At 37.2% G+C, this 10,549-nt stretch overlaps 1 protein-coding gene across 1 annotated transcript; it reads left to right on the plus strand.

Annotated features, from left to right (window-relative positions):
• The first annotated feature begins 3,890 nt into the window (after positions 1-3,890).
• On the plus strand, positions 3,891-6,417 carry LOC118342744 (recoverin-like). Its single transcript, XM_035681391.1, has 3 exons — positions 3,891-4,271; positions 5,899-6,010; positions 6,332-6,417. Exons 1-3 carry the CDS (start codon positions 3,891-3,893, stop codon positions 6,415-6,417), a joined length of 579 nt encoding a protein of 192 aa, XP_035537284.1.
• The last annotated feature ends 4,132 nt before the right edge of the window (positions 6,418-10,549 follow it).

A 10,549-nucleotide genomic window follows, 5' to 3' on the forward strand; every position in this document is an offset into this window, starting at 1 on the left:
ATATATATATATATATATAGGTGAACGAAAGAGTCGGGTGCCTGGTGGTAAAAGTCTGGGGAGATTGGTGGACAGGTGGAGATTGGCAGTGAAGTGGAAATGTGGCTTGAGGGAGGGGCAGAGGGGTGGAGGGACACAGGGACACTGTGATTGCTTCTCCTCCTATGACCATTAAATCCATTATAGTGAGCTGGTACAGAGACCTGGCGTTATGGGTGGACATTTAAGGGCCAGGCTCACCCTGGATGACCGCTTCCCTCCAGTTGCTGCCTGATGATAATTAACACACTTTGCTGTTATTATTAGGAGTAGCGTCACAGTAATCAAACTTTTCAAGTTTAGAATAATGTGATTGGCCAGAACCGGCCAACAGGAACCTTCCACCCATCCCTGCGTAAGGCCGTATATCTGCTGCGTCAGGTTAAAGGCAGCTTTAGGACAGATATTAACAGGCTCACTGTGTAAATTTAGCCTGTTACTTCATTGATTTGGACATGTTTTGTTTGTTTTAAGCTGGTCTGTGCAGACGTATAGCTGTGTTTATTAAATTATATTAAATGAATGAATTGGCCACACACGACTCGTTTTACTGACTTTGATCTTTCAGGAAAACCTTAAAATTGCAGAAATGTTACTTGGTTACTTTCTTTTATTTTTTATTACAGTTATATATCTGTAATGCTTTAGATTGCAGGCAACACATGTAACTTAGTAGCCCTAGATTTGCAATTCAAAGTTGCAAACACTTTTGCAATTGCAATAATCCTGTCACCTGGCGTGACCACTCCCACAACAAAATCATGACCTCTGAGCCCTGAAGTGTTCAGACATTTAATTCCTTCTGCCTTCCCACCATGCTTCAGTCAGGTACACCTATCGAGGGACCATGTTTCCCCATGAAGCAGGTGTACTGTAGTTCAAGTAGATGTGTGTGTAGTCTGGTTTACAGCGGAGCAGATGGTGGATCAGCAGTCAACACTCAGTTAAGCGCATATAAAATCCCCCGCTGTACACCAGTTGCCAGCGCTCACTGGATTTAAACTGTTAAGTCTTTTGGAAAGGACTCACTTTTTCTTTGTCACTTCACCTGATTAGGTTTATTTTTACAGCGGATAATACCTGCAGCACACTCGTTATTAGGCAACATCTGACTGCCAAGTTCAGTCAGTTGACTTGTTTTCAGCTGCAGATCAAGACGACAGTCAGGCTGCAGGGAAGAGTTTAGTCTGACATGTGACCCATGTCAAATCTCAATATTTCCTGTCATTTTTATTGTATATCTCACAATAACGACAATAATGGCATCACAAAAGGTTTGTTGAGAAAGATACATACACTGACAATTGTGTACTGACTCTATAAACTGATAATACTGCAATACTGACAGTGCAAATATCTTGTAATGTAGGCAATATAACTTTAATTAGCAGAAAGTCATGCCTTTCTCCTGAAGTGTCACTCATGAAAAGACTTAAAACACTCTCAACAACTCTTGGAGCATCATGGGACATTAAAAGTCAGTCTTGAGTTATATCATTTGGAAAAAGACATTTTGTGATAATGAGTGACCATAAAAATGGAAACACTGGACATTGTATTGACTTTCAATAGGTCTGTAATGAATATTGCAAAAACTCTATCGTCAAATTTGAGTTTGTAGCTTGGTGGTGTTTTGCTGGACTGTATATTGATAAATGTAATATTTAATCCAACACATATAGTGCAACACAATGCAATTAATCACAGGACTGTTAGAGATACAGGAGGTTCTATTTTTTGGTCGCTCTCTGTGTATTAAATATCGTATTAATATTATTATTATTATTATTACTATATATTATTAGATGTATTTCCCTCACAGCTCAAATGTTTATGATCTATCACTTCAAAAAATATGATGATTTTCCTCAAAGTCTAAATTTAAGGAGTGACCAAAGGAACTTTACCCGTGTATGCGTACATGCACAAAAAGTCAATAACATAACTGGTTCAAGATAAGGTAGAATAAAACTAAACACTAAATGATATGATGATAGATGATATTGATCAGTAAAAAAAGTATAAAGACAACCTCCACATGGCCAGAGCATAAACAGATGCATCACTGAACCAACAAATTGCTTTGCAAAGATGTTTATTTGTTGGTGTTTACTTGTTTCTTATTCTGACATGCACATATGGTCCATAATCAGGCTGCTGAGTAGTCGTCTGTGATCTTGTTTTTGGCTGTATTTGTGTCCCAAAGAACTTCCTGCAACTTAGTTTGTGAAAAACACCTCATAGATAAATGTGACCACTTGTCTACATTAACAAAAAACATAAGCTCAGTAAGCTCAGATGTTCACATGGGTGCTGCTCTGGCTCCGCCTCAGGGTGATCCAGATTAATTGACTTATTTCAATAAGTAGAGGCTGATTTCCTCTTCTACTCACAGACAGAACATCAGTGTTTGTCCTGGACTCCTCAGCTGCTCACACAGGTAGGAAACAATCAGAGCTGTGCTACACTGACAACATGAAATGTCACAATCCTTAGATTTATATCTAATTGCAGTGAAACAAATGTGATCGTTTGTCTTGTTTTATCAAACATGCTTGTATGACATATGGATTTTGCTGGAGACTGTTACTTCATATTGAACTGAACAGTTCAGTCTATTTATGGTCACCAGAGCGCTTCACTTGGTCAGAGATAAGATTAATTTCTCCTTGTTGTCGACGAAAAACAACCTTATTTATGTGCAATTGTGCTATGATTTTGTCCGTTGTATTCTAAAGTAGTCTGAAAAGTCTAAATTTGATTAGCAAAGTAAGTGTAGTGATTACGGTTACGGTAACAAACTAGAGCAACTTCTGATATTTATGGTACATTTAGGGAAAATGTCTATAATGTTAAACTTTAAGTGCATTGGACTGGTTTTGGTAGTGGGACACAAAATATCTTTAATTACCCTTTTGTGCCAACTGAGCTGGAGACTGACTTAAACCCTTTTAAGACCCTGACTGACACTCACTCACTTGTTAGACACTTACTGCCACCTACAGAAGCAATAGTTGTAATTATTCCTTTCAACTACTGGGGCAGCTTGTTTAAACCATTACATTTTGAAAGTGGCTGCAACACAATATTTGACCTTACTTCCATTTATGCTGTGTGAGGGATCAGTGAAGAACGTTAAGCAGGGTTGACTGTGTTTGAAAAAATATGGATGGAAATTTAAGTTTTCCTTTTACAATGTCTTTAGTCATATTGCAGAAGTTTTCAGTGTTGGATTGTCTAAGTGCAATGGGAATCAGTTATCACAGATGATTTTCTTCACATTTTCTATGCATTTGTCAAAATGTGTCAGGTAACATATACAGTATTTAATGGGGTTTAGAAATTAATTCTGCTGGTATGAATAGTACCAGTCTACTATAAAATTTGACTGCCATCTCCAACTCTCTGTACAAGATGACATTGGCATGAGAATAACCACCCTATTGCAGTCTCCTGTCTTTATTGTACCAATTAAAATTGGCTTGCTTCTTATTTTGAAATAGCAATGAGATAGAGAATTTGAAAAACTGCAACTTAAAAATAAGCAGCCTTGACTTGAGTTGAACCTTGTCCGTGACACTACTTGCTGGTATTACTGATGGTTGATTGGCTTAATGAGATTACCAAGTGTTTCTGCTCTGTTCACAGCAAATGCTTCTCTGGGCTGAATTGTAGGCCAGGACCAGGATCAAGAAGGATACTGAAGCCATACCTGAGTAACAATCTTCTCTTTACCACTTTGACAAATTAGAGGAGGCAACGCCGTAGGTTGGAGCTGTGCGTCAACTGCCCTAGGAGGGCCACACATTCACACTTTAATATAGCTCAAAACATCACCAAAACCACCAACAATGGGAAACACCAAGAGCGGCGCTGTGTCCAAGGAGATCCTGGAGGACCTAAAACTCAACACCAAGTTCTCAGAGACTGAGATTGTCCAGTGGTATGAAAACTTCAAGAAGCAGTGTCCAACAGGGCGCATCTCAAAAGAGGAGTTTCAGAGCATCTACAGCAAGTTCTTCCCAGACAGCGATGCCCAAACATATGCCCAGCATGTCTTCCGCTCCTTTGACACAAACGACGATGGCACACTGGACTTCAAGGAGTACATCATCGCTCTCCACATGACGTCAACAGGGAAGACCACCAGGAAACTGGAGTGGGCATTCTCACTGTTTGACGTGGACAAGAATGGATACATCACTAAGTCTGAAGTCAAGGAAATCTGCATAGTGAGTTTTGTGATGCAGTAGTCTTGTAAACAAGCAGTTCTTGTAGTTTGCCAACTCATTAGCAATTAGCAGAAACAAAAAAGAAGCATAGACAACAGTATCATCTACATAGAAGTTGATATTAGACTGCCCTGTACCGTATCTGTTACTTTATCTGTTCTAGATAAAGATTCAACATTAGCAGCTTTTGCAGAACTCACCAGTGGGTAAACTTGTTTCAAGTGGGTTCAGGTTCTTCTCTATAGTTTTAGAACTGTATTATTGAAATGAACGATTAAGTTGATTGGTAGATAAAGGCGTTAATGTACAGTGAGAGAAAAGAATGGGTGGATGATTGGATCAGAGGTTATATACATATAGGATGTACTATATGTATGTAACATGGAGATCAAAGGAGCAGTTACTGATCAGGCATGTGATTGTAGTCTCTCAAAAGAAGTTGCTCTATCTGGCTGCGATATCCCTTTCATTGCCCCCATTCTCACTCACTCAATAATTGCATCAATTTGCCTGTCACCAAATATAACTGCAGCTATTTCACGTCTCGTCCTGGTTACATAACAATTTTTAAACACAGGATTAGACTTTAATTAATGCTGATAAACTGTTTAAGATTAATTAAGAGCTAAGCTTACGGACAGCTTTAGAGTGAGGATGGGAGGATATATATATATATTGGAGAAGACAAGAGAAATATGACATGTCCTTACAATGTAAGACTCCATAATCAGTAAACTATGGCAACTACTTGTTTTGAAAATGGGAAAAACAAAATCAAGTACAAAATCAAGTATAAACAACAGTATCATCTGCATACAGGATCATTCTGGACTGTGACATACTGTATCCTTTGTTAGCTTATGGGCAAAGGCTGCAAAATTTTGCAGAACTTAGTAATACACACGAAATTATACAAATGAAAACCTCAAACATCTTCCCTTTTCATCTTAAAATCAATTCAATCATCACATATAAAGTTAGCAAACATTTCAATTTAAAAGAATACACTACTAATGCCACTATTTTGGCTACTAAAAAGCAACTGACTTACATGTCATCTGAAGTACTTTTTAGAAATAAAAGTGGCAGAAAATTTTATCTTTTCTATTATTTCTTAATATTTATTTCTTTATTGCGCTCTGCAAAATAAGCAGAAAAGAGCACATTAGATTAACAGTAAGAGACATGGGGAAATAATGTTAAAAAAAAAAAGCCAACTCCTTTTCCAGTCTGACTGCAGTATGGCTGAATAAGACAATTTGTCACTGATTAGATTTTTTTTCCAGTAATCTTTTCTTTGAACCCTGCAGTTGTAGTGAAATGTGAGGTAGTGATTTGAGTTTTGACAGTGCTGCAAATCCTCCATATTTTTCCCATGTAATAAGATTATTCAATGTCTTCTAAATGTCAATCTAAAATGCTTCAGATATTGATCCAGTCTGTTGATGTGTAATTTGTATTGTAGTCACCATTAAAAAGGTAAAAACAAGAAAAAAGACAGGAACCAGACAATGTGAAGATCACCACTATCAAAGTGCTGATTAATATTAGGTAATATTAGGTGAAATATAAAATCGAAAACTTTTCTTTGACCAGTCTGTGTCTTTTTTTTTTTTTTCCCTAACAGGCAATTTTTAAGCTGATTCCTAAAGATGAACTGGCTGATCTGCCTCAGGATGAAAACACAGCTGAGAAGAGGGCAGATAAACTCTGGACGTTCTTTGAAAAGGGCGAAAATGGTGAGATTCAGTAGCGTGAATAGAGACATAAATGCATAAATATGAGACATAACTTGCTTCTGATTTATTTTGCTCTGTCAACCACCATAATGATTTATCATATTCATAAACAGCTCTGTCTCAACTAGATGACTGTGCTAATTTAGTCCAACCAGCTATAGGTGTCTAAATGTAAAGGTGGAAGTGAAGAACATTGAGGGGCAGTGGCAACCCAAGAGGGCACTTTTCTCCACTTTTTTCGAACGTGTGCAATCCTGAATAACCTGAATGATCTGAACTAAACCTCTTCTTCTTCTTCTTCTTCTCCCTTTCCCCCTCCAGAGCGAGTGGCAGAAGGAGAGTTCATCCAGGGAGTGTTGGACAACGAGGAGGCCCTTCGTTTGATTCAGTATCAGCCTCTAAAGTAACTCTCCTACAGATTCATTGTATCTCTCTCCAGTCCTGTCTTTTCAGCTTCACCCTTCACTTTACTAATGCAATGACACTTCACTAAACGCCCCATCGCTCAGAATTAAATAATGATACAGAATCTCCTCCAGGGTTTTATAACATTCGCTACCAATGTCAGTTTGCTGTCTGCACAGTTTTCTTGATCATACAGGACAAAAAATAAATGTGAAAGTTAAAAGCTGGAAAGCAGATTTTGCCCCTCGGTTACCTGTGATTACAGTTACCATAGCAACCACATCCAAATCTGAAATCTTCACAGGAAATCGTAGTTGAGTACTTTCACCTACGATAGATGAAGCACATATTTTATTATGATGACGTCATTTGCTTTAGTTCAAGTATCATTACCAAAAATATATTTTTCTCTACTGTGCCAGCAATGCTTGTCTCTGTAAGTGCAGGAAGGTAACTGTACCTGGGCCCTTGTCACGGTCTAATTTTGTGTCTTTTACAGTGTTTAATTCATCCATGTGGTACAATCCTACATGTTTTAGATATATTTGAGAATAGGTTTGTTCATATACAACAACATGTAAAACTAAGTGTTTGTCCTGGATTTCCCTGTACAATAAATTCAATAAATCAAAACCATGAAATTGTAATAGAACTTAAGGTGTCAGAACTTATTTTTTCATTCTTCTCTCTTTTAGTCTACTATGTTATTGTTGATAAAAACAAGCATTTTGGGTGTGTCACTGTTAAGGTAACTTTGTTAGGAACTTTAGATCCAGCAAAACATACTACAGTTATTTTAGCAGCTCTTTGCAGATGTACATACTTCGAACATGCTGCGGTTTAGCAGGTAATGTTTAACATGTTAACCATCTTAGCTAATTACGCTCTCACACAACGTATAGCTGAGGCTGATGGGAATGTCATTAGTTTTGTAGGGAATTTGTTCTAAACCAAATTACTGCACACATTGAATTTGATTTGATGATGGAAAGTTAAGGGATCACTAAAGTTATTAGAATTTTTTGGTGAATGTAACAACATTTACTCGTAATGTACTTACATACACATTTGACATGATCAAGGAAATCAAGGATTTAAGGAAATGTATTTATCATTATGAACACAAGATCGTATAAAAAAATTAAAGTTTGCAGCTCCTAGAAAAATGATTATATTTATATAAGAATAACATGAGATAAATACAATAAAATAATGCAATATATTCAGTTATTTAAATACATATATACAATAAATAATTCTTCAGCACATTTTTTGATTTTGTGACGAAAATATGGTTTCATCTTCACATAAAAAGTGAATTAAAAGTATCCATCCACTTTGACTGTGTTTGAGCATCATCAATATAAACAGAGCCTGCCTCCTCTCGTTCTGGCGCTCTGTCGACTTTGTCCAGAACAGACATTAGCCAGTAGCAGACGTAAGTCCAAGCTGGGCACAGCATGGCTCCTATCTGGCTCTCCTCCCTCTCCTCCTGGGCCAGCATGGAAACAGCATCTGCTGTGGTGGACTGGTCCAGTTTATCTTTCTGGGTGGATGAACTTAGCGCTCCCGACAAACTTTACACATCAGATTCTCCAGTGAAAACTACACACTAGGAAAACCCCACAAAACCTAGGCTACGAATAATCTGAATTTGACCTTGTAATTGTCCCAAACGATTCACCTAAACAAAGTCAAACTAAAGATGGAAGTGTGTTGATGTTGAAGTTTGAAGGAGCCACTAGAGGAAAAAGCAGATGATCCCCAAAGAGATTAATCTTCAGGGAAAAATGAATAGCAATCTATTCAAAAAGTTGCAGAGATATATCTCAGTTTAGACCAAAGTGGTGAACCACTTTGTGGATTATCCAGAGGAGGAATCCAGAAATTATCCATTACCATCTTTCAACCAGAACTGAAGTATTTTAGGAGGATTCTGGTCCTAAAAATGAATCCCAACTCTTTGTTCCTTGCAGCCTCCAGATGTTCACAGTTGGCCTGTGTCACAATGGCCGCATTATTAAGTTACACAAGATGAACACAGAAAATAGTCTCTAAATAAAAGATTAAAATTGTTTCATAATGAGAAGACCTAGTTTACTCTCTTGCTCCACTTTCTGGGAGACATCTGCTGTGGTTTTAAGAGTACGCTTATGTCATTATGAAGCGAAATAAATTCCAGAGCATCTTTTAGTAGTTCCTTAAAGAGGAAATTGATCACTTCTTTCTTATGGAACGCCATGTCAGAATATTGACAATAGAAATGAAACTGATACACATTAGATAACTTAAATTTGGGAATTATAAGCAAATTTTATGGCAAATAAAATCTACAATGTCCTGAAATTCTGTTTGTTATATGTTAGCAGATACACACAGGTCTGCTTACAATGAATAAAGGAATTAACCCCTTCATCTTCTATATGTGGGGTGGGTTTTGAGGAAAAATTCAGCTGTAAACTAAGTGACAAGTGTTGTCATCTTACATGTGCTGTTGTATAATTCACCCTCTTAATTTACATTTGTAATTACTTTCCACATAGTGTTCACTGACCCGACCACCCTGTTTATCTCTGCTTCACTGCCTGTATAATGTCAATCTCTCTCTCTCTCTCAGCCTTATTCCCCTGACTGGGGAGATTATTGACATAATCTTCTGTCCAGCATTTGAAAGCATCTGCCTTCATGTCTAAATCTCTCTGTTGCTGTAATCTTTGATTCTCGCTTTTCTTCTTTGCTTTCTTTCGTAGATGAACATATACACAGGGAACATAAAGAACACATGATAACTGCAGGTCCCTTGAAATCTTTAGGAATAAGATAAAGCTGCAATGCAAACAGATATAAATACGTAATTTCTTCACAGGTCTGGTACCTTTCAACTTTTTACTAATGAACCTAAATATATAGCTCCTATTGTTGTGCTGATGATTTAACTGACCTTCTGAGTCTAGAAATGCTGTAGTCCAGGGGTCTCAAACTCAAATTGGCTTGGGTCCACTGCTGGTATAGGAGGGCCACTCCAACGTTGAGGTATTACAAAAAAAGTGAAATATTATAAAGATATTTCTATTTCCAGATATGAAACCCCAAAACCTGCTCTCTTCTTATTAATCAAATTAAACACATTTCTAAAATATAATTGTGTTTTTATCTTAATTGTATATGAAGGGGTAGTTTGAAGGCCAGTGTGTAACATTTATGAGGATCTATCGTCAGAAATGGAATATAGCCTAATATTCATAGGTATGTTTTCATTAGTGTATAATCACTTGACAATAAGAATCGTTGTGTTTTTGTAACCTTAAAAATTGGCCCTAGATTGGGATGTTCTAAGGCCACGTAGTTTCTCCCTTGCACTTGGAAAGGAACGGTGAAAGGAGTGAGTTACAATTTAAAACTACACTGCTAGATCCTGCACACTGGTCCTTCAAATTAATGGAAACAACTAGAATAATAATAATGTATTATGTATGTATATATATTATACTTTTGACATCATGTTGCAGGCCAGAGGGACGGGGATGGAGGGCCGGAAATGGCCCCCACTCCTTCAGTTTGACATCCATTTCCAAAAATATCCCAAAACCCCTTTTAACATAATGAAAAGCCTGAAATGCCCCTTAGGTAATTGTTTCACATGATGGACACTGGTTTTCCTTCTCTGTGGTACATTAAACTAATTTTACTATTATTTGTGTCCCTAACATACAATCTACATTCCAGCGTTTGTGCTCATTTCACAACATAATAACTTCCTGCTCAAAAGTCTTTCATGAATGTGGACTAAATTATATTCGACATTTCTGTTACTTCCATTATTATTGCAAAAGTCTCTACGTAAACACTTACATGATGAGATGTCATCAGACAATGTGGTTTGTTTTTATTTATCACCTTACTGGAGGGGATTTCCATCCATTCATGCAAACATAGATTAAAAACAAAAAATGCACATCACATGTCACAGCTTCATTATCATCTCTCAAACACCTTTCTTAATACAGTCTCACATCCTCTCATACGTCACATGAGTCATAAAATTACACACAATCCCTGAAGAAGTCACTCACTGTAAGGCTGGATTTACAAGAGCAAAGACGTTTGTTTCTGGATTTTCGGTTGTATTGATCT

Source organism: Morone saxatilis, unplaced genomic scaffold (genome assembly GCF_004916995.1).
Source record: "Morone saxatilis isolate NCDOM2014 unplaced genomic scaffold, NCSU_SB_2.0 Contig9, whole genome shotgun sequence".
Lineage (NCBI taxonomy): Eukaryota > Metazoa > Chordata > Actinopteri > Moronidae > Morone > Morone saxatilis.